Consider the following 25,494-nt stretch of genomic DNA (forward strand, 5'->3'; position numbering starts at 1 on the left):
GTAGACTCGATATTTAGGACATAGACACCAGTGGCCATTTAATGAACTGCAGCCAGAAATTTGTAAATATAATGTACAGAAGACATGCTAAGTTTTCATTTAAAAGCGCATATCGTTCTCTTAGTTTATCCTTCCACCCAACTGAGACAGCGTTTTTAGGCAACGAAAACATTGTTTTTGAAAATGAAAATGCTCTACAAAGTTTGAAGATGCTGTTTTCGCATTGAGGTCTGTACTGTGAAAATGGAGGCTTTCGAAAACTTATTTTTCGTCAGGAGACCAAACCAGGTGGCCAACATTAATTAATACAGCAATTGTTTTGGATGCATGCAGCACGGTGGCGTAGTGGGTAGCACAATCGCCTCAGCAATAAGGTCACTGGTTCGAGTCTAGGCTGGGTAAGTTGGCGTTTCTGTGTGGAGTTTGCATGTTCTCCCCGTGTTGGCGGTGGTTTCCTCTGGGTGCTCTGGTTTCCCCCACAGTCCAAAAACATGTGGTATGGTTGAATTGAATAAACTAAATTAGCCATAGTGTATGTGTGTAAATGAGTGTGTATCGATGTTTCCATGGAAGCTGGAAAGGCATCGGCTGCTTAAAACATGTGCTGGATAAGTTGCCGATTCATTCCACTGTGGCGACCCCAGATTAATAAAGGGACTAAGCCAAAAATAAAAAGAAAGTATGAATGTTTTGGGTGCTCTCTATTTGGACAGTATTGTTCAAGAACTATGTCTGTTTGTACATACTCCAGATACTCAAAGGACAGGGAATGGTTTACTCTAATGTTTTGTTTTGTTTTGGCAAGTTTTCCAGTCTATATTCCCCCTTGTTTAATTGCTTTTGCAACTTTATACTTCTTTGATGCGTTAAGCAACAACTCCACCCTGCTCTCGGTCCATTCTTCTTTGACATAATGCAGCAGCATTTCAAAAAGTAGGAAAGTAAATAAATGCCAAGCAGGTCAAAGCATCTATTTCATAATGGTCATTCAGCTCTGTCAATCTAATCATAGAGAAATGGGAGGATCGGAGTATACAGAATTAAATACTGCTTTTGGCATAAGGAGCAACAATTTTTGTGGAGAGGAAAGCCTGGTTGGGCCAGATGGACCAGGCCGTGAGATGGAAGAGTAGCAGATGTCCAGAAAATCTCCGGCATTGCACTCAAACCACAGCACAGCCTCATGGTCTGTAGCGTGCACATGGGCATCAGTCACCTGACCAGTTCCCTCTCTGAAATTAAAGATATCAACAACAGTGCAAAGCTATTTTTAATTGGTTTAAATATTACTGTTAGAGCATATCAACTATACTAAGATGATAAAAGGTCCATTTCTATAAATCATTCCTGGCGCTCTTTAAATACTTTAAATCATTCCTAAAGTCACAATAAAATCAACACTATTTACTTTGAATAATTAATCTGTTAAACTGTCTGTTAATCTGGTAATAATCTGAAGAGAAACTGACATCATTTAGCATAGTGATATAGAATTGTAATGCTCTCAAGACCTGCCTTAAACTACTTTAGTTTAGTTAGTTTGTGTTTCCCTGAAAAGAGTTGCAGATTATCATTGAATGTTCAACAGCCAATCAGAACCTAGTATTCAACAGAAATTAATTCATTCATTCATGCCTTTTATCTTTGGCATAGTACCTTTATTAATCTGGGGTCATTACAGCGGAATGAACCGCCAACTTATTCAGGATATGTTTTACATAGCGGATGCCCTTCCAGTTGCAACCCATCACTGGGAAACATCCATACAGATTCATTCACAACGGATAATTTAGCCTTCCCAGTTCACCCACATCACGTGCCTTTGGACTTGTGGGGGAAACTGGAGCACCCCGAGGAAACCCACATCAACATGAAAAGAAACATGCCAACTGCACACAGAAATGCCATCTGAATGCCAAGAAAAAAAGGCCAAGGTGCTCAAAGCGACCCAAGTTAGATTTTCGGTTTGAGGCCCTTTGCCGATCCTTCCCCTCTCTCTGCTCCCCATAATTTTTTTTTTCAATTCTTTACACTGTTCTATGCATTATATATATATATATATATATATATATATATATATATATATATATATATATATATATATATATATATATATATATATATATATATATAGTTGAAGTCAGAATTATTAGCCCACCTGTATATTTTTCCCCCAATATCTGTTTAATGGTGAGAAGATTTTTTTCAGCACATTTCTAAACATAATAGTTTTAATAATTCATTTTCTAACAACTGACTCCTTTTATCTTTGTCATGATGACAGTAAATAATATTTTAGTAGATATTTTTCAAGACACTTCTTGAACTTCTTCAGTGACATTTAAAGGCTTAATTAGGTTAATTAGGTTATTTAGGCAGGTTAGGGTACTTAGGCAAGTTAATGTATAACGATGGTTTGTTCTGTAGACTATTGAAAAAATTGTTTAAAGGGGCTAATAATTTTGACCTTAAAATGTTTTTTAAAAAATGTAAAGCTGCTTTTATTCTAGCCAAAATAAAACAAGACTTTCCCCAGAAGAAAAAATACTATCAGACATACTGTGAAAATGTCCTTGCTCTGTTAAACATCATTTGGGAAATATTTAAAAAAAGAAAAAAAAAGTTTATCCAATTATACTAAATGAACATAATTTCCTTGGTAAATTAGGTTAAATATTTATTTATTTATTATATTTCAATTATTTTATATTCCATTTCATTTTTTTATTTTGTTTAGTTAACTATACTAACCCTGCTTTGTAAAAACAAAAAAGGGGTTTGGTTGGGTCAGATGCAGAGAGGTCAGTGCGCCATTGTACTACTATAGACCTTAAAACAGATGGGAATTCAGTGCATTGCTCAAGGCTCAATAGCATAATCGGAGGAAATGCCCTGAGTAACATTTCAACACGGGTTTTCCATTTTACAGCACAGTGCACCACCAGTCACTGCATTTCTGCCAAAACAGATTGCATGGCATTCCCTCAAAACAATACAAGGTTAACAATAGAATTTTAAAAAGTGTTCACTGAAGGTTTGTTCCCTCTGTGTGTTACACAAGCTGATGGCAGCGAAGATTAATATTAATAACTGCAGTGTGCTCTGGTTTGTTCAATACATACTGTTGACTGTCCTTGGTGTCATCCCAGATGATTCTCTGCGATGGAAATAGGCCTTTGTTTTAAATCTGTCTCCTGGAAGGATATGGCAGAACTGCTGCTTGTGTGGAATTATGGAACATCTCTGTTACGTTTGAGGTCATGTTATCTTAATCATGTTAACATACGTTTTAAGAATGTAAATGAAAAACAATATACGATTTAAGGAGCGCGCGTACACTTCAAAACATGTGTCCATGCTAAACATTTCTTTGCAACTTTGGAGCAGTGGTGACCTCTGTTGGGCAACTTGGAGCAGCGCTTCAATCTGATTTTGTAAATGAAATCAAAGACAAGACTAAAGAAACGTAACACAAACTTGTTCGTGGAGATCCGGTGTCCTGCAGATTTTAGCTCAAACCCTAATCAAACACACCTGAAGTCGCCATTTCAAGGTTTTCGGTAAATTCACCTAACAAATCATCATTAGCTATCATGTTTTTCCAACCCACATTCTTTTAAACAAATATATTATTAATAAAACCTAAGAGATTACCGTCCCTCCTCTAAAAGTCCGTTCACCCAAAATTTTGATACTTTAAATAAAGTAATCTATATAAATGTAGCTGTCGTTTGAAGACACGACTGCTTTATATGATGCACAGAGCGAATGTAGATGTTTACAGTTAATATTCACATATTAACAATAATACGAAAACGTATGTACAGTTCAGCCATGTCTGTTTGATGCAGGAGGACAAACCATGGTTTCTGGAAGCCCACACTTGCCACACAAAAGTGATTTTACTGGCTTTCACAAATCAAAGCATGCTTCAGTTTGTGTGACCAAATTTGTATGCTGAAAAATATTGTTTGTTCATTCAATCATTTTCTTTTTGGCTTAGTCTCTTTATTCATCAGGGGTCGCCACAGCAGAATGAACCACCAACTTATCCAGCATGTTTTACACAGCGGATGCCCTTCTAGCTGCAACCTAACACTGGGAAACACCCACACACACACACTCTAATCACACACACTCATACACTACGGCCAATTAAGCTTATTCAATTCACCCATAACGCATTCCTTTTTACTCCTTTTTAATGCATTACTTTTTCACACGAACAAAGGAAAAACGAACAGAAATGCCAATTGACCGAGCTGGGGCTTCTTGCTGCGAGGCGACAGCACTACCCATTGTGCCACCCAAAAATTGTTTGCTTACAGTAAGAATTAATTCTGTTCGTCACGGTGAACATAATTAATGGACACTTTTAATGGAGGCACATACATCTCTGGTTAAAAAAAAGTCTTAACAGAATTATTTATAATCCATGTAATCATTTACGAGCAGGTTACCTTGACAAGTAAACATGACAAAAACAAACAGAACAGAATCCCTTTATTCAAGTATGAAAATGTAAAGCACATTTTAATTGTAGCATACATTTCAATTATGAAATACAAATCAACACAACTATAAAGGCAAATTATTTAATTTGAACAATCAGTCATCTGAAGAGGTCTATTTTATAAATCTGACATTTGAAGTGCATAGAATTTTGCATGACAGTAACATTTAAGTTCCACAAATCCTGATTGAATTGGTCCTTCACAACATAAAGGTTGGAGTAAGAAAACATGGTATCAAAAGGAAAACTTAAATCTAATACTGTTTTCTGTTAAATGATACTGTAAAATGGAAGCAACCTCTAACAACACGACCAAACGTCTTAATACAAAGTAAATGTTTTTGTTTGCGCAAAACTATTTGAGACTTGGTTGCTGGATTCTAAACCATGATGCATTTTGCTTAAAGCTGAAAGAGTGCTGTAAGGTTACCGCTTCATATTGATCAGAATACAGTTTAACCAATACTAACGAATAATGAGTACCATTAGGAAAACAGGCTGTGACCTTTAGCAGAAGGCACAAGAACTTTTCAGTGAAGAGGAAAACAAAAAGCGAGACTGATAAATATTCTTCATGACCATCAGCATCCAAGTTTATATTTAGGAGATTCAGACGAGTCTCACGAAAGGTCAAATCCCACACCAAAATCAAAAGAAAACTTAATTAATTTGGTCTTTAAATTGTAAATTACAATACATTTTTACGATTATTACGATTTAATACATTATTACGATTTTGTGTTTTTTAAATTACTGTATTACGGTTTCACTACACTGCAGAAAACTGCTTTTTTGGACATGTTTCCAGTCCAAATATCTAAATATTCTTCAATCATAAAGCATTTTCTAAACAAGTAAAAATATTTTTTAGTTTTTAGAAATAATAAATCAGAATAAATGAGTTTTTTCCTTAAAACAAGCAAAATGGGGTAAGAAAAATCCTTGTTTGAAGTTAGATTATTCTACGTACCCCATCGGCAGATTATTTAGCTTGTGGTAAAGGAAGAAAACGCTCTTAATTGTGACTTATTTCTGAAAACAAACCATTTACTTGTCTGGAAAATGTTTATTGATTGAAAATTATTTAGATATTTAGACTAGAAACAAGACAAAAACTCCAAAAAAAACTTTTATGCAGTATATTAATACGTGTTAAAAGCATTTTTATTATCAATTTCTTTACAACTTTATAAAACCAAGTAATGTTTTTAAAAATAATTATAAGAAATCCAATAGATCCTTTTTTCTTTTGATTTTAGGGTTAAATATGACCTGGGCATATTTTTTGGGAGAGTTATTTGCTGTTATTGAATTATTTTCTATTTCAGCAAACTCTGTGTGGACCAATCTGCTGATTCTTCAAAATAAACTCCGTGCTCGGCTTTTCTCCAAGCCTGAGGCATGAAAACAATGGATACAGCAAAGTTTTGAGCTGTTATGCTTTTAGTTTGGTATCAGTTTTTTTAAGCGCCCTTTCATTTTGACATCATTTTATTTATCCGTGACAGACATCCAAAATGGATGAACACAAAAATCTGTAAACTCCTCTGAAAACGCAAACTAGGGAAAAGTGAACCCAACAAACATAAACAGATTACCTTTTAAGCACACCATAGTCAAAACAAAAAAGAAAAAACATTGTAGATAATGAAAAGCAGGACAAAAAGAAAATTGACTTGCATCTATTTGACTAGGACCTTATAATCAGGAAGGCCTACAAATAAAGACTCTAGATCCTGCACTCTGGAAGATCAAGCAGAATCCACTTTAAATTCTCATAATAGAAAGATTACTTCCATTGCAAAGTGCCTCTTAGTGCTGATTACTAGGGAAAAAAAGAAAAAGGGTTGAATGGGATTGTCCCAGCTGTACCCATTTAGCTGTGCTGTGCCGTTTGTCCCTCATTTATCTCCGCTCTGATGTTACCGTAAATTGAAAATGTTATTAAGCATAGTCTAGAATGGAAGAAGTGGAGTTAGAAGAGGGAGTCCAGTGATTTGAACCTGAAGCTGGGAAGAGAAAGGCTGTACTGCGGATGAGGAAACATGTACACCTTCAAGACATTCGCATTTCAGCAGTCCAGTGGGTATTTTAATCTCAGCTGAGTGTTTCAGTAAAGTGCACCCCAGGTTTGTACCAAAGAAAATACTGTATGTGAAACACACTCAAGTAAACTAAAGAACAAAGCTAAACATGAAGATCGAAATGAAACATTGTGAACTGTCGTTCTGCAGCAGATGACTGTGGCTTGATTCCACACAGTGGCTTTGTGTTGGAACTGTGGTTAAGCAAACACACATACACATTTGCCATCCTTTTTAAGTGCTAGAAGCAAATCAGTCAGCGGTTATTCCTTTCTCTCGCAGCTCTTCTGTCACCCGCACAAGGTATGTGGGATCTGGATAACCAAAGCTGAAAAATAAACAACATAACATTACAATAAAAGACGCAGCTAAAAAGCTAAACTTATATTCAAAAGGAATTAAAGGGATAGTTCACCCAAACACAAAACTTCTGATAATAATTATAGTACATACACTTTAAACAACTATAGTGTCAAACTCAGTTCGTGGAAGGCCGCAAACCTGCACAGCTTAGTTTAACTCTGCTCTAACACACTTACCTGTAGGTTTCAAACAAGCCTGAAGGACCTAATTAGTTTGATCAGGTGTGTTTAATTAGAGTTGAAACCAAACTGCAGAGCTGTGGCCCTCCAGGAAACCGAGTTTGACACCTGTGACCAAAGGCATGTGTGAAGCAAAAATAATTACTTTTTTCAACAGTTTCTTCTCCTCGGTGTTAATATAGGGTGCACTTTCATGAGAGCACCATGCTCTTCATTTGTGTCACACTTGATCTTTCGTTTTCAAACAGAGGACTTTACGTGCAGGTATACATCAGTGCACAGTGCTCATGAACGTGCGCAATATACTGACACTGAGGAGACGAAATTGTTGAATAAAGTATTTATTTTTTGTGCTCATAAAAGTATTATTGTAGTTTGTTGATAGTCTGATTAAACCACTGAAGGCATGTACAGTGCTTAGCATAACGGAGTACACCTCATTTTGAAAATGAATATTTTTATCCATTTCTCAGTAAATATAGGCAATGTATTTTGGTGCATTTGAACAAAACAGATTTATAAAACAGATATTTATTAAAATAATATTTTAGTCCCCAAACAGATTTTGAAATTGAAAGATATTACAGTAAGCAAATTATTGCAAAAAAAATTAAAACCTAGAAAATAACAAAAAAAAAAACTGCACTTGATTTTTTCTATTTTTAAATTTTGTATATTTTTCTAGAACATATAAATTTTGGTGTACTAGTTTTTGGAGAATTATCTTAAGTTTTTTTTTTAAAATAAGCTCCAAATTTGGCTTCAGTACTGACTAATCTAATGTATATGCACAAATATAATATTGTAGAGCTTCCTATTAAAAATATGAATTCAAAAGACTGATTTGTGAGGGATTTTACTCATATTTGCAGAGCACTGTCTGTTTTGAGGAATGTTCTTTTTTGTTATTTTCCTCATTTTGAAAGTTCATCCACAACTGAAGATTCTGTTATTTACTGGTCACAAACCTGCTTGACTTTCTTCCTTCGAAAGAAGCTATTTTGAAAAATGTTGGAGACCGCCAACTATTGACTTTCATAGTATTTGTTTTTCGCACTATTAAAGTCAATGGTTAAAAGTTAAATACTATTCAAAATATATAATTGTGTTAAACAATAAAAATAAAAACACTATAAAAAGTATATTTTCCTTTTGGGAATTATCCCTTAAAATCTATAGCACAAAATAGTTATTTTATTACATAAACAATTAATGTATTTAACTAATAGACTTCATAATAGTACAAAAAAGTACAAATTCAAGAGATGCCTGTGGTTACACATATTGCTCAGACATAATTTAGCAAACATGTTTTAAAAGACATACCATCGTGGTCCACCCCATATAGAGGTCTTGTGGTGGATATCATTCCAAGTAATAACATTATGCATGCCGGTGGTCATGGAGGTGCCTATGGTGAAGATGAGCCGCTGCTCAAATGCCCGCCGCAGCATGCGGAGCACGCGGTTTCCCTCAGGGTTGTCTGGCAGGTACGCCACCCGGTCTGTGCCTGGATACCTCACTCCAGGGTTTGGATGCTCTTGCTGAAAGAATTTCAAAACATAATAGTGTGTGTGATTACATACTCTGTGTGGAATTTTTATGTGCTATATAATGCGCTTATCAGAATGCAAAGCATGCAGCAGTTGTAATCCGCCTGTGAGCAGCACTCACCGCCTGCAAACCAGGAGGGAAGCTGTAAATAATGCATATGCAGCCATAACCTTCATGGCCAGGCAGCTCCAAGTCTGGGTCTCTTTCAACCATCATGCTCCCATTGGCTGGCTGGTTACCGATGAGCTGACCGTATACTAGTCTGCACACAGGACAGGCTTTCTTTACTTGAAATGCCTGTTCTAGGCAGGACCTGCAGAATGCATGGCCGCATTTGTCCAGAGTTGTCTTTTCCACCATTTCACCCATGCAGATGGAGCAAACGGTGCTCTCTTCTTCATGACAAACAACTAATTCAGACACTGTCCTCGCAGAAGCCTCCTGCTGCATGGGTAAAACTACACACGTGTCCATATCTGCGCTTTTCCTGTATTTCTGCTGTTGCCTCTGCGAGCGCCGTGGTTGAGGTGGAGGTGGAGGCAACAGGCTCCTTTCTCCATCAGGTTCCATTGCAGCCACACAGGGTAACAACGAACGTTTCCTTTTAGGAGCTGCCTCCTGTTTGGTCATCTCCTTTCGGGCACAGCGGCATAAGTCTATGAATGCTTTCCGTGTAACAGGAGAAACGAGACTCTCCATCATACCAGTTCTAGCCCGGCTGCTGCCTTCCACCGGGGAGAGACGCACGGCACAGCAGCCGCCACGCTCTCCACGCCGGATAATATCAGCGCTCAGTCCCTGCTTGTCCTCGAAGTCAACCAACCAGGGCCGTCCAGCAGCTGCAAGGTAATCCCACACCGCCTGCGACACCAGCACCTCGTCACTGCCCTGCCCCGCACGCACGCTCATCTCATCAGAGGAAACTGGGAGAAAAAGAGATCGGTTTGCAAGGCTTCTTTAAATGGCGAACATGAACAGATTTTGTCATTATTAAGTGCTTATTGTGCTCAGTTTTTGTAGTATAAATTGAAAACTTAAGTATTTTGGCCATTCATTTATATTACAAATGTTCAAGATTCTGAAAACAATGGTGTGATTACTTCTGTGCACCAAAAACACAATGTTGCGAAAACATCAGGTGAGTGTGTATTATGTTTTCAGGTTATCGGAATGTTTATGTAAAATACATTATGGTATCATTTTGCACTTTGAAAAGCTTTTTTAAGCCCCTAAAATGCCATTGGTATGTAAATGAACAGCTCAAACAAAAAGATGTTTTACTTTTAAAAGATTTATTTCTTTATCTTTTTATTAATGGCTCAAAATAACAAATGTGCAAACACTGCTTTCTAAACTTTTCTGAAGTTAAAACATTGTTTTACTTTAAATATCACAGCGTAATATTTTAAATCCAGACAAACTGGGAATTACAAAGTGTCCTTTTAATTTTCCATAGCTGTATTAACTATAAAATAATAACATACCAGTTTGCACACACATTTTTAAATGAGAAAAGTGAGTTTAGGTCAGGGGTTCCCACACTTTTCAGCTCGCAATCGCAACCCCCAAAATAACAATTCCAGTGACTTTTGACTCCCACTATCCTCGTAGGTGGTTATAAACAAGCACTGCACACACACCAATAGGAACTATATAAACAAGCTAATTAACAACACAAGAAAAGTGCAACAGTTTAATAACTATATATACATTTTATAGTCATTATATTTGTTTAATTTAATATTACGTTCAGTAATGAAGTTTGCACTGCATGCTCCAGGTTTTTAACCTTTTTTGGTCCGTTAATCTTGTCAATAATTTTATTATTCAGGTCATGATTTGCACTCATTAAAAAATTACTTTATATGGCTTTTATTTTACATTCTTAGGTGGTACAATACACAAACGTTTTGGCACAATGTCTTCCTCAGTGTGCGAAGGCATTTTGCCGGAACATCTGTGTTTTGTATCACCTAAGAATATAAAATAAAAGCTATATAAAAGTAATTATTTAATTTAATATTAACGTTACTTAATGAGAATAGTGTGAACAATGTTTGCAGCACAAGACTATTCTTGGTATAATTTTGGAGACTGCCACTTGGAAATAATCCTCTGTGTTCAGTTGTGGCCTTTATTTTTAATGTACGTGAGTGCTGTAAAGGTGTCAAAGTTTAACATTGTGCCGTGAAATCAATCTGCTGCAACTAACACTAATGCTGTGTCATTAATCTAGTGTAATAACCCAAGTGGTCGCAATCAAATGAAAAAAGAATTGAAAGGTTAATGGCTTTTTATTTGCATGTTGTCATTTTATGTAACTATTAAATACTCTCTATCTTCTGTAGGTTAAGGATAATATATGGGAATTTTAATAGTTTAATAACATATATGATATTTTCGGCAATCACCAGGCGACCCCCACTCATTGTCTCCTGACCTCTATGTTGAGAACCATTGGCTTAGGTGACTGGTGATTACCTAAGCCAATACCATTTTAAACAAATATAAACATATTTTAGCTTTAAAACAAATTGTTTTAATAAACAAATTATTTTAATAATGCTTTAAAATAATGACTTCAAAAAATTGACATGATTTAAAAATATTTTGATATTGCAATATTATAATATCATGTCAAATTTATAACAGGCAGTCATAACAAGAGCCCAATTTCACCAAAACGAATAAAAACGTTGATGAAACTAGATTTAAAAACAGCATGTCACACTGTATGGCACCTCAGTGATTTATTGACATCACAAAAATACTAATCAATCACAATATTGTTCAACCTTTCAGCCTTTATACAATACTTTAGGTTAAAAATTAGCTTGTGCTCACACTTGTTACGGGTTAGCACTTTCCTTGTCAGCAGAGACATATGATGAATAATACACATTTGATGAGGAAACCCTGCATAAATTCACAACGCTTCTTCACACCTATCAAAAAAATTGAGGTAACGTTGTTTTTAAAAATCGCACATTCATTCAGTGACAACTTGTGACATGCTCCTTATATTGTTTACCATGGTACTCTAAATATTCGGTCTGAAAGAGGGCTGGGCAATTTCAACTCAATTACAATTAATGAACGATTTTATTTATTTATTTTTTTGCCAGTTCACTGACATGTTTTGCACAGTAAATATGCTCACATATAACAAGTGAGAATTTTTTTAATTAAGGGTGCATTACTTGATTTTAAAATATTTGAAGGAAACACTTTCTATAATTATTTATTGAACATCAACATTAAACAACTGAAATTAAATCACATATTGCCTAAACTGAAGTTCTTACAAAAAGTAAAAATAAATAATTATTTTAAGTGTTTTTCATTATAAAAGTAGAACATAAGCAGCATCTCTTCTGAATAAAATAACTATTTTAAATCCTGTAAATAATATTTTGCACAGTGCATCTCTTACATCTTCTATAAACAAATATTTTAATGTAAATAACAATTTCAATGTAAAGGAAAGTAACAAAACATCTGTAAAGGAAAGTCTCAAAACATCTCTGGCGCAGCTTTCAATCATCATCATCAGCGTAGTGCAAAGTGATGCTCAAGAATAGGTCCATCATCCTACTTGACCAGAGATCAGATATGACTGCAAACCCTTGACTTTACACATGATAGGGAAAGTAATTGAAAAGAAATGGACCCTGAAAAATTTAATCGATTATAGGTTCTAAATAAGGATGCTCCGATCGATTGGCCACAGATCAGTATTGGCCTATAATCACATATTAACTCGACCTGTACTCGCTAATCAGGTCAATCTCATGAACTGATCACAATTGTTTGTTTACAAGTTTACAAGCAGAGGACAAAAAAGAACTGAAATCTTTTATTCAGTTCTGATATACGTTTTGTTTTTAACAATATTCAGTTTATTAAAACCTGTCTGGAAATACTAGGGGAAAAACATTAACATGAATATTTAATAATATAACTTGCCATAATATATTTATTGCAATAAACAGTAGTTTATGGAGTTATTTATTTTTAGTAAAGGAAGCAATGAATTTATAGGTGTGCATTTTAATTTCTTATGCATCAAATAGGCACTCCAAACTCCTTTGAGCCATGTTGAATTCTTCTTCCATCATTTGCAAATGTTTTCCATTTTACTTTGTTAGTGATTTTCTTACCAATTTTCTTGACCTGTTTTATCTATAATATTTCCTGGGAAGCTGCTTCTGACCATGACATGTCTACAAAATGGTTATAAGTAACATGCTTAAGGAATTATATGCAACATTCTTAACGTATACTCTTAGGTAAGGAGAGATCGCCACTAAAGAATCATACTTGGACTGAAAATGTGCTTTATACATTATAAAGCTTGAAGTACCAGAATCTGTACTCAGTATCAGCCGATCACCATTACAAGGAATTTGTACTCTGTAACGGCTGCAAAAATCCTGATCCGAGCATCCCTAGTTATAAATGTCGATTTTGATTACTTTTTAATTAAATTGCCCAGCCCTAGTCTGAAATGACATGTAAGGATGACTTGAAAAAAATATTTTACTCTTCATTTGGCTGTAAATAATGTTGCACTTTGATAGTCATTTGTTGCTAATATGATTTCGCTATTGAGAATTTACAAGGAATACTTTTCTGAAAATATATTATTATTAAGGAGAAACTCTGAATGTGTGAATATAAAACCAACTTTACCTCAACGCCTACAGGGTAGCATGCATATTCTTCCTATTCACAAGCTCTCTCCGCTTAATCTCTAATAAAAAGATGAAATCACCAGGATTAATCATTGTAATATCGTTAACCCTTTCACACTTCAATCAATCTGTAGCTGTGCAGCAGAATGCTGGAATATTCTAAATGATCAAGTTTCTTGCATGAACAGGCTGAATATTGTCAGCTCGTTCAACACCAACAGGCAGTTGTGCAGAAACACATCAGCTGCACTCAAATGTGTTCACACAGTATATAAACAAAGGACCATTCTGTCTGTCTTGTACTACCTGGTCCTGCTCATGAATGTCACTTGATGCTTGCAGTGATTACATTATTGAAACTAAATTACCTTGTGATCCCATAAATTCTCGTTAATTGTAGTAACAGGCCTATTTCCCTGTTTTAGAGAAAATAAATACAAGTTAGAGCAAGGCATTGTTTATGTTGCGGATTATCCAGCAACCTGGCAGTTGTAACGCTACGTTATTTAACCTAGGCATGTACGTTAACGTTACTAAATTAACAACCATTTTATAAAGCCCATTGTGTTCATGTAATAAATGAAATCACCTTCTGTTGTGACTTGCCGGAAGAGATTAAATTAAAGGGAACCTACTGCAACTGGAGAAAGCCTGCTTCCACTCGATGAAGAAGTCAACAGACGACCGCTGCATTGAACGTGCCGTAAAAAACAAACTATGACAATCCTGGCGAATGTGAGCTCGGGATATCCTATTCAAGTTGGCTTTCTCCACACACACACAAACACCAGCTCAGTCTCTTTGTGGTTTTCCAATTCCCCGTCCTTGCTCAAAGGAAGACATCATGAATACAAAGAACATCGTTGACTGTCACGACGAGACTCTTTAGCTTTTAGCTGCTTCGCGACGTTAGCTCGAGGTCTCTACGTCATATTTGTTATCACTCTGTTCCCTTTCAGTAATTACAGTGGATAAAAAAAATCACCCTGAATACAAGATAATGTAGGCAGGAAGTTCGTCACTCCAGCCTTGATGGAGCCGGATTAGAGATTGCATGATGTGACCGCTGTGTGGCGCTCTTTTAAAATCCTCATACATCAATCGTGTTGTAATTTATGGGATGACCTTTGTGCTTTTTCTGATTAACCCATGATAGGTTGGTTGGATGGATGGATGGATGGATGGATGGATGGATGGAAGTATGGATAGATAAACCAACAATTATTATTATTTTTATTATTTGTAGTAGTAGTAAAAGAGTAGTAGAAGTTGTAGTAGTGGTGTTGATTGTTGTTGTTTTATTTATAATAGTAATAATAATAATCATTATTGTCATCATGTCATTGTTATTAATGTCATTGTCATTATTGTAGATAATGTGTCATGGTTATTTTATTCTTATTAATAATGATAATTATTATTTTGTTAATAGTTGTTGTTTTATTGTAAAAATTATTATTATTATTATCACTATTATTGTTACAAAACTCTACTAAAGTATTCATATTATTAGTATAATTTGTATTATTTACTTATTTCATTTGTTTTCTGCAGTTCTTTAAGTGTTGTCTATTTATTAGACAGACAGACAGACAGACAGACAGACAGACAGACAGACAGACAGATAGATAGATAGATAGATAGATAGATAGATAGATAGATAGATAGATAGATAGATATTAATAATAATATATTAATAATTATAATAATAAAAATAGCACATTCATCCATCTATATACCTTAACTGTTAAAAATCCGCAGACAACAACCAAAAATTATAAGTTTTTATAAATATTATTATTATTATTAGTAGTAGTAGTATTAATAATAATAATAATAATGTTGATTGTTGTTGTTTTGTTTATAGCAATAATTATTGTCATTATGGCATTGCTATTATTGTAAATAATGTGTCATGGTTATTTTATTATTATTATTAATATTATTATTATTATTAATAATAATAATAATTATTATTATTATAATAATCATCATCATCATAATGATAATAATTCATTCATTCATTCATTCATTCATTCATTTTCTTTTCGGCTCAGTCCCTTTATTAATCTGGGGTCGCCACAGTGGAATGAACCGTCAACTTATCCAGCTTATGTTTTAAGCAGTGGATGCCCTTCCAGCTGCAACCCATCACTGGGAAACATCCATACACTCCCATTCACACACATACACTACAGACAGTTTTAGCTTACTCAGCCAAGATCACATGTCTATGGACATGTGGGGGAAACTGAGGCTCCCGGAGGAAACCCATGCGAATACAGGGAGAACATGCAAACTCCACATACTCCACTGACCCAGCCGTGGCTTGAACCAGCAACCTTTTTGCTGTGAGGCGATTGTGCTGCCCACTGTACCACCATGCTGCCAATAATAATAATAATAATAATAAATAATAATAAATAATAATGATAAATTATTATTACTATTATTATTAATATTACAAATTTTTCATAATTTGTTGTTTTATTATTACAATTATTATTATTATCATCACTATTAATATAACAAATGTCTACTAAAGTATTAATATTATTGGTATCATTTGTATTATTACCTTATTTCGTTTGTTATCTGCAGTTCTTTAAGTGTTGCCTTTATCAGACTGACAGATATTTGTATTTATTTATTAATATTTAATTAAATGCTTTTTATAAAATACATGTGAATGCACATGCACTTCATTCATTTCGCCTAGTGTAGTACGCCTGAGGATCCTGACAAAACAATTTCATTCTGACTCAAGAAAAAGTATGACGTATGATTTGTGTGGCCCTGCATCAGTGGACGTCCTGTACTGTACTGTCAAGGCGGAGCGAGCAGGGGAGCGAGCACTGCGTTACTATGGAGACGTGTTTGCTTAGGGAACGCGCATGGCTGGGGGCGCGCAGCAGAAGTCGCTAGAAACGTTGAGCTGATGCGTCACTGCGCGCCAGTGTGTAGAGACACGCGCACTCCTTGTGCAGGTTGACAGCGGCGCATAAACAGCTATAGCTTCCGTCTGTATGCCTTCACTGTGATCTGACAGCACAAATCCAAAACACTACCCCAGGCGAGAGGACGCGAGAGGAGACGCAGATTTGGGTGAACACTGAAAGGAGAATTCGACATGTGAGTCTGACCGGCAGTCATAGGGATGCACTAACTTTAGCTAGTTAGCAAATGTGTGCATAACCTTTATCAGCGAAACACCAGATTCTCTCTCATACGCCAACTATCATGTATGAACATTTAGGACAATACGAATCTTCCTCGTGAAGAAGCTTAGAATTTGTGTAGAAAAACGTCTAGTGGTAATTGGTGGTGGAAATAGCACACATTGTCCCCACAGCAGAGCTTAGCTAGCTGGTTAGCAGCTAGATAGTTAGGCCTGGGGTTACTGCAAGCTACTATGGCATGATTCTATTCTGTTCATCTATTCATGCTTCATATGCATTATTGTAGAATGTACAAGCAATATATGTGTCATATAAATCAACCTTTTACAGATCAAGGCTTGCAGGCTGGGTGTTCCCTATTGGAAAAGAACATGCTTAAGTCATGTTTGCTGTTTGAACGGGTTTAAGAAGGTATTAATGCCAGTTTATGCTGGTCTTCCATGCTGGAGATCAGTTGGGTGGCTATTTGGCCAACTGAAGGGGTTTAGTTTGTCATCCCAGCTTTACACGACAGGTTTGTGAGATGGTTTTGAGTACTTTCCTTCAGGTCATGCTGGTTAACAGTCTACAGGCTAAACCAGCAGAGCAAGGCTGAAAGGTTTTCAGCTGCGATCAATGATACACCATCTTTTTAAATGCATGTATGGACATGATAAATGCTAAAATTAAAAAATATGAACCAAATCTCCTTTATAAATAATATAGTAATATAATAATAAATGTTCAGCATCTTGTGGTTTCTGAATGATCACGTAAAACACTGAACCCTGGAGTAATGATGCTGAAAATTAATCTTAGAAGGGATAGTTCACGCAAACATTTTCATTTACTCACCCTTTAATTGTTTCAGACATTTGAGTTCCTTCTGTTAGACACAAAAGATTTTTTAAAGAAAGCTGGAAACCTGTAACCATTGACTTCTTGTGCTTTTTTTCCTACAATGGAGGTTAATAATTATAGTTCTTTAAAACATCTTTTGTGTTTAACAAAAGAAAAATACTTAAAGGTTTAACCACATAAGGGAGAGAAAATGGTGCGAATTCTAAATATTTGGGTGAATTATTCCAAGAATCAAAGTTATAAAGTTACTTTTTAAAGCCTTAAAATTAAAAAGTTACTTAGAATGACTGTTTTATTGTATCCTATACAGGGTATCCACAAGGTCTTAAAAAGTCTTAAATCTCAAAAATTTTAATTTAGGCCTCAAATAGTCCCAAATCAACTGAAATATTGTGTTGTATGTCTTAAATCTTTTTTAACATTCTTAATTTTCCTCTGTTCATGTATAGCTTCCCAATCTGGCCATTAACACTCATACAATCACCAACAATCTCAACAAAACTTTTCATTTAGAAATTGCATTTTGAACTAATTTACCATCATTGTTTAATTACTTTCCTTACAGTAATTGTTTTTAAAAAGTTCGCCCATTTATTTACTGCTGAGGATACTGACCACCTGACCTATATTTGTTATTATTAAATTATTATTATTATTGTATTATTAAATGTATTAAATTCTAATTATTTTTGAGAGGGCAAGTGAAAAAATTTTCCAACTGGGATATTCGAAAAAAAAAAATCCTTAGCATTTAGCTTTAAGTCTAAAATTTCCTTCATGATAAAAAGGTCTTTAAAAGTCTTACATTTAACCTAATGAAACCTACAGAAACCCTGCTTATAACTACAGCAATAAAAATAAACTCCAGATTTAAATAGGAGTTATTGTGCAGCCCTTTATTACAGAGGCCTGGTTTTGCTATAATTGTATTACATGGGTTAAGCCTTAGGTAGATTGTTAAGAAGCCATGCATGATCCTGCCAATTGATACAAATAGGTTGCCACGGTAACGTCATTGTTGCTCCACCCCCGCCAGGACCTCCTGCCCGCACATGTTAATTTAGAGCTGCACTTTTAGTGTGGAGTTTGACTTTTAACAAATGCACTTAGCTGGTTGCTCAGTTCCTCATGGATTCCATTAGAATTAAGTGATATTGTGTTTTTGAATGTCATATTAAAGTGGAGTTAGACTGAAGCCTTTTCTAAAACATTGCTTTTCATTTTTTGTTTTGCAGGCAGCCAGCTACTGCCAAGTGGTATGACAGACGGGAAGCTGTCTTCATCGAGTTTTGTATAGAAGACAGCAAAGATGTCCAAGTTAAATTTGACAAAACAAAGCTTGATTTCAGGTACATCCTTGTTTTAAGTTGTTAATAGTAGGCCTGAGTGATTTTGGAAACATTTTACATTGCATTTTTTTCTCTGCGATGTATATTGCGATATAAATTCAATTTCACCAGATGACAGTTATAGCTCTATCTGCAAAATCTTTAGTTTAGTGTGATTGGGATGATTGTGTAGGGGTGTGAAATATAAATATATATTTTAAATGTAATTTATTATATACATATAATAAACAAACTACATTCATATATCAACACAATGGTGCAAAAATGAAAGTAAATTAAACCATGTTTTCTGGAGAGAATCTAACAGTATTCAGGTACAGAAATTAAATAAATGTAAAATGTCAAATGTAAAATAACATTGCATAGTCTTCATTATACAAGTAATTTAATAAAAATAACCTTTATTAAACTTCTTTATGCACAACTAAAATGCTTTAAACGTAAAATGCTCACATAGTCTTTTTGGGTTGCAGCTGGAAGGGCATCCGCTGCGTAAAAACGTGCTGGATAAGTTGGCGGTTCATTCAGCTGTGGCGACCTCAGATTAATAAAGGGACTAAGCCGAAAAGAAAATGAATGAATGAATGCTCACATAGTCACAGGCCTTAAAAACACATGCAGATGATAAACTTTCACTCTATTATGATTAAATTAAGCAGTGTCTAAACATATCTTTGTTTTGAAATGTGGTTTCTGGTCATCTATAATCCTAACTCAACATTGCATATCTTGCGATGTGACTATTGTAAATGCACACATTACAATATCGATGCTCAAACGATCTATTGTGCATCCCTAATTAATAGTGTTTAAATTTAAAACATTAATTTAATCATTATCACATTGCCATGTGCAGGAAAATGACAATCAGAATATTTTGTCAAAGATGAGACATCAAATTTTGGCATCCACATCAAATTAGATTTACAAAAAGTTATTTTATATGCATAGACAGCATACTAAATGCTTTTAAATTGTATATTTTAATGTTTCATATTTATGTAACAACTTCTGACCTAAACCTTTTAAAATAATTATAAGAGAATAAGTAATCATGCTAAATTTTTATGACTGGTTTTATTATTCAAATTACAAGACAATTAATTGTTGTTGGGGCTGCACTGCGAACATTCAATATTGTCTTTAATAATATTAAATCATATGTTTCTTGTTCTAAACATGCCTGACAACATTTGTATTTACAAATAACAAAAAATGGACCATTACAGCACCAACAACAGCACCGTGATTTATATTTAATAAAAAAAAATTTAAGTACAAAATCTATTGTTACATTGAATTGGCATTTCAGTAGTGGTCTTCTGTAAATTATAGTAAGATTATAGTTTTTTTTTCAGAGATATAAAGTAGAATAATATAGTAAAGTATACATTGTAAATGTAAAAATGAGTTATTACACATTTATTGTTTTGAGTTTGAAACCCCTTTTCATCTTTGACTTTTAATTTTTCCCCCATAACCAAATTAGTTTTATTGTAGTTGTTGATTTTTGTATAATTTATAGAGCTCTACCATCCGCTAATATTTATTGTCGAAAAATCCAATATTACAATAAATGGGGTACAATTACACAACAATGTACAACATTTTTTTTAATGTTTTTTCTTTGTTTTTTTTTTTGTTTTTTAAATATAAAGACAACATTTTCAAAGTTAACATCAATTCCAGTTAACAAAACCCAAAACTGTCGAGAGGGTGCTCGCTGCAGAGCCATTTGAGGAGAGGTGAGCTCCAGAGAGGGGGAGCATGAGCTGTCGCTCCTCCTCCTGTAAGCTGTTTTAATGCGTACACCAACCCCACCCCTAACCCTACCCCCAGTGACATCACTCGTAGAAGAAGTGCAAAAAAGGTGGAGCTCAAGCTTAAGCTCCCCCTCTCTGGAGCTCACCTCTCCTCAAATGGCTCTGCAGCGAGCACCACTTGAAACTGTCTGCATGTGCTGTAATATTCATGTCGGACCAGTAGTGGGCAATATCAGTACAGGAAAACTGCACCTGCGCACACATATGCTGCCCTTTAGTTTGCCATTATGGGTTTATGTCAAATACACTTGCACAATACAGACTGAATATGTTCTATTCACATAAACATGCACGTGACATCAATGTTAAAAATATTCATAGTATACTTGTTTACTTCATACTTATTTTGTTGTACCATGGTAGTTCATTTATTATAATATCCTGTATTTTCTGTTTTAGTTGTGTTGGTGGAACAGATAACATGAAACACCACAATGAAGTAGATCTATTGGAGGCCATTGACCCAAATGTAAGTGTATACCTGAAGGTTTCTGGTCATATCCGCTCAATCTGCACAGCTCATGTTATTGTTTATGTCAAAGGCACATATCTATACACCTGTGTTTTTCTTTTGCAGGACTCTAAACACAAGCGCACAGACAGATCTGTGTTTTGCTGTCTAAAAAAAGCAGAACCTGGCAAGTCTTGGCCAAGGTTGACAAAAGAGAAAGCAAAGGTCAGAACGGGTCTTGGTAATAAGTTTAATAATGTTAAACATGTCTTCTATGTTAAATTATGTCTCTTATTATACTTTGTGCAGCTTAACTGGCTTAGTGTTGACTTCAATAACTGGAAAGACTGGGAGGATGACTCGGATGAAGAATTGTCCAGTTTTGACCGATTTTCAGAGGTTTGTTTCTGCATCTGCACTACTAGTTATGATTAAGAATGTTACTTGGATTGTAGAAAATAAATGGTTTGTTTGCATACAGATGATGAACAACATGGGAGGGGAAGATGACCTACCAGATGTGGATGGTGCAGATGAAGTGAGAGAAATATTCAAGCCATAATGTTGTTCAATATATACACTACCTCACAAAAGACTTGTCGTCAATACCAGTTTTAAGAGCAAAACACTTTACTTCTAGCTGATCATTTGGAAAAGTGGCAGAAGGTAGATTTTTCTGATGAATCATTTGTTGAACTGTCAGGGCCGGCGCTTCCATAGAGGCGACCTAGGCAGTCGCCTAGGGCGGCAGAATAAAGAGGTCGGCATCTGCGACACCTCCCTCACCACCGCGTCCTCAGTTATGTCCGCGACACCTCCCTCACCCCCCGCTTCTCGTTTTTATCCGTGACCCCCCACCCCCCCGGTTCTTCACTTTAATAACTGGTCACTTTCGTTTTCACTTTTAAGTTAAGGGGGCGTGATGATCATTTGTCTAGAGCAGCAGTTCAGGTTGCTCCTGCCCTGTAAACTGTTAATCATCACAAATACTGCAGAAGACTTATTGGAACCTGCATGGACCCAAGATTCTTACCGACCAGTCAAGTTTTGTGAAGATAAAATCATGGTTTGGGGTTACATTCAGTATGGGGGCATGCCAGAGATCTGCAGAGTAGATGGCAACATCAACAGCCTGAGGTGTCAAGACATTTGTGCTGCCCATTACATTACAAATCAAAGGAGAGAGCAAATTCTTCAGCAGGATAGCGCTCCTTCTCATACTTGAGCCTCCATATCAAAGTTTCTGAAAGCAAAAAAGGTAAAGGTGCTCCAGGATTGGCCATCCCAGTCACCAGACAGATGAAGGAAGAGGCATTGAAGATGAATCCAAATAATCTTGATGAACTCAGGGAGTCCTACAAGAACGCTTTCTTTGCCATTCCAGTTGACTTATGGATTGCAGAGATATATGGATGCAGTCGTCCAAGCTCATGGGAGTCATACACAATGTTAATTCTTCTTCCACTGCACCATGACTTTATATTCTATACTGTACATTATTTCTGTTAAGCGACAAGACTTTTGTCTGAGCAAAGCCAGACCTTGCTGTCTAAATTAAAAATCAAGTCATGATCATATTTAATTTTGGTAAAATAAGCATAATCTAGAGGTCTTTGCCTTTCATATTAGCCACTTCTGATACCAAATGATCAACTAGAAGTTATTGTTTGTTGTTCCTAAAACATAGATGGGCAATAAGACGTTTGTCAGGTAGTGTATATTTGTGCTGTATTATGGTAATTTTAAATAAGTATCCTGTTATGGTTTTCATAAACTAGTTGTAAATTAATTCATTATTATGAATATCTATGTTTACAAGATCGTTTATGTTATTTTATTTTTGTTTATATGCAGAAATATTCTTTCTGTGTTTAACCTTTATTTAATCTAAAAATTCCAGGAAGAGTCTCCGGATAGTGATGACGAAAGTAAGTTTTCTTAAATCAGCTGTCCACTTTTCTAACGTTTGTTTAATTACATTATTATTAGTAGTATTATTGTTATGTGTGTGTGTGTGTGTGTGTGTGTGTGTGTGTGTGTGTGTGTGTGTGTGTGTGTGTGTGTGTGTGTGTGTGTGTGTGTGTGTGTGTGTGTGTGTGTGTGTGTGTGTGTGTGAAAACCCATTACTTATTTTGTGGGGGATGAGGGGTAGTTGAATTGATACATATCATTGCATTGTTATTTCAGCCTGTATGCTTTGTAAATAATTATAATTATAAAAATGACTTTTTCCTGTATATTGGTAAAATAAATATCTGTAAGCATATTAAAACATGTTATAAATATAATTTCAATGAAATGTTTGTTTTATGTGTATATTTTCAGAAATGCCAGACCTTGAGTGAAGGAACAGGATCTGTCATGCCAGAAGCAAGCAAGAATTTTCACGTAACACTTAAATGAAGAGAGAGACTAAGTTTGAGTTGGTAGTCATAAAAAACTGCATCGTTTTCAAAACTGTTTTTTAAGGTCTTTCTGCCGAAAGTCAAAAGGGATGAGTTTTTACTGTTGTGTTGATGGCAACTCGGACCCCAATACACTTAACTTTTTTGTTCTGCATGGACAATTACAAGCTCTCAATGATGTTTGTGGACACCATTTACTCAATGGCTTTTACAGTCTTGGGCTCTTTCCTCAATGTCCGTGGGGTTATGTAACGTATACATTGTAATTTGTAGTAATGGAACAAGAACACAAAATGACTTATTCTGCCTTCTCCCTCTTTCAAACTGTAAATTTTATTTAATTCCCTCTTCTTTTTTTGTTTAGGCCCTGATTTCTTGAGCAAAGGAAGCACTGTCTTAAATCAATGCTTCTTCTTTGCAAATGACAGCCGAGACTGCATTTGAAATCGGAATGGCATATTCAAATTCTTGCACTGATTCATTGATAAACTACCGTTTTATGCGTTTTAGCTACAGTTTTGACCCTCGGATAGGTTTGTGTGTCAATCCAACATGTTCAAAGTACATATTCCTGTCTGTACACGCTGCTTGACGAAATTATTTCAGGTTGGCAGTCAGTATTTGTTGTTTTGTATCACAATTAGACGTGTAGCAGGCAATTGTACACTGGTTTCTTCCATATATGTAAAGAGAAGTGATTTAGAAAAAGTGTATGCCTCACCGCTGTACAGAACAAAAGGGTAACTTATCAATAAATGACCAATTTGTGTTTGCACTCTTAATATCAATGCAGGTGTGACTAAAAGATGAAAACAATATTGTGACCTGTCATTTCAGGGTTATAAATTTCAGTTTGTTAAATGCAGTGAGGTTTTTTGTCTACATATTTCTAATAAACTGTCTCTAAACAACACAAGAAAATTATTTGTCCTGTGCTTGTATGTAATTCAGGAACATTTGCTGTATTGTTTGTTTATTAACAAGTGCAATTATTTTTAATATTCAAATTTGAACCCTTCTTGTACCAATATGGAGGTTTTTTGCACATGATTTTAAGTTAAACCATGGAACCCTTAATTCTAAATATGTTTATCATGAACACTTGGCAGAAGTGCTAATATTTTTATAGACTTGTCCAGTAATAAGGGCATCTTGTCCTATATAACAGTAAATAAGAGCATCCCTCTTTGGAATCTCCTTCAAAAATGGCCTGCAGAAGTACAGGAACATTTTGTTCCAAGCTCATGAAACCGAACTACCGTGGTTTCGCCACTAGATGAAGCTGTAGGCCCATTTCTGACAAACAGATCTTGATTGGAATCATATTCATGGACTGAATTTGTTTGAAGGCCAAGAAATCGGTTAGCTGTTGAAGTGCCTAATATTGGGTAACGCATTCAAACTACTCTCGGTCAAAAACAGATTAACTTTAAGAAGACTTGTACTTATACAAGTAGTTGTACAGAAAACCAAACATTTTATATATGTCAAGGTTCAACAAGTCATCGTTAAATAATAAATGGGAAAAAAATAAACATTTGTCTCAAGAAAATTATCTCATCGTTTTACTTTTAACTTATCGTTAGATGTCAGCTGTGAGCATAACCATGTCCATCATAATCAAATTGATGTCAAAAAGTGACGAGATATTCATATCGAATGAAATGCGAAAATATAGGCCTAAGAACAGGCTAAGCTACGGCTATTATTAGTTCAGTTACTCGGCTATTGTGCTGTACGTTTTCTCTGGAATTGGACGCGGTGAGACCTGTTTTCCTGCTTGCTTATGGTAGGCTACATTTGGCCTAAAGCCTGTTCAACCATTCATGAATATAAGCAGTTATTTAACAAACAACTTAGAAATGTATTTTTAAACAGCAAACTTACGCTTCTTCAGCCATTAGGTAGAGTCCAATGCAGTTTCCTGATCATCCTGCCGGTTTGTTGTGTGGTTTTTTCAGACTTCTTAGACCGAAAGGTAAAGCGGTAAAAAAAAAAAAAGATTCATTTAATTTACAACGTTTTTAATTGGTTTCAAACCATGGGCTGAAATTTAAACA

At 35.2% G+C, this 25,494-nt stretch overlaps 2 protein-coding genes across 9 annotated transcripts; one reads left to right on the forward strand and one right to left on the reverse strand.

Annotated features, from left to right (window-relative positions):
* Positions 1-4,486: 4,486 nt before the first annotated feature.
* Positions 4,487-25,372, reverse strand: dtx3 (deltex E3 ubiquitin ligase 3). 8 transcript variants are annotated; one of them, XM_068216708.2, is made up of 6 exons: positions 14,023-14,443; positions 13,756-13,803; positions 13,386-13,446; positions 8,814-9,616; positions 8,466-8,683; positions 4,487-6,925 (listed from the first exon to the last, which is right to left on the reverse strand). In XM_068216708.2, exons 4-6 carry the CDS (start codon positions 9,600-9,602, stop codon positions 6,850-6,852), a joined length of 1,083 nt encoding a protein of 360 aa, XP_068072809.1. In that variant the 5' UTR covers positions 9,603-9,616; positions 13,386-13,446; positions 13,756-13,803; positions 14,023-14,443; the 3' UTR covers positions 4,487-6,849. The 8 variants fall into 8 exon arrangements, with proteins under 8 accessions (XP_068072809.1, XP_073794284.1, XP_073794285.1 ...); XM_073938183.1 differs by having other exon boundaries at positions 13,977-14,443; XM_073938184.1 differs by lacking the exons at positions 13,756-13,803; positions 14,023-14,443 and adding an exon at positions 25,322-25,372.
* On the forward strand, positions 16,348-24,355 carry ptges3a (prostaglandin E synthase 3a (cytosolic)). Its single transcript, NM_213170.1, is given in 8 exon segments — positions 16,348-16,519; positions 18,642-18,755; positions 20,978-21,047; positions 21,156-21,254; positions 21,339-21,428; positions 21,511-21,567; positions 22,930-22,957; positions 23,355-24,355. Coding segments are annotated over 8 exon segments (480 nt in total). The 5' UTR covers positions 16,348-16,517; the 3' UTR covers positions 23,375-24,355.
* Positions 25,373-25,494: the final 122 nt, after the last annotated feature.

The sequence above is a fragment of the Danio rerio genome, chromosome 23 (genome assembly GCF_049306965.1).
Source record: "Danio rerio strain Tuebingen ecotype United States chromosome 23, GRCz12tu, whole genome shotgun sequence".
In the NCBI taxonomy this organism is placed as follows: Eukaryota; Metazoa; Chordata; class Actinopteri; order Cypriniformes; family Danionidae; genus Danio; species Danio rerio.

Excerpts from the sequence above, each read along its gene's own strand:
- dtx3 (NM_200528.3), bottom strand. The coding sequence starts at position 14,080 with ATGCAGCGGTCGTCTGTTGACTTCTTCATCGAGTGGAAGCAGGCTTTC. Across the intron at positions 8,684-8,813 it reads TCCCTCCTGGTTTGCAGGCG|CAAGAGCATCCAAACCCTGG; the intron begins GTGAGTGCTGCT and ends AAATTCTTTCAG. Across the intron at positions 6,926-8,465 it reads ATATGGGGTGGACCACGATG|CTTTGGTTATCCAGATCCCA; the intron begins GTATGTCTTTTA and ends TTTATTTTTCAG.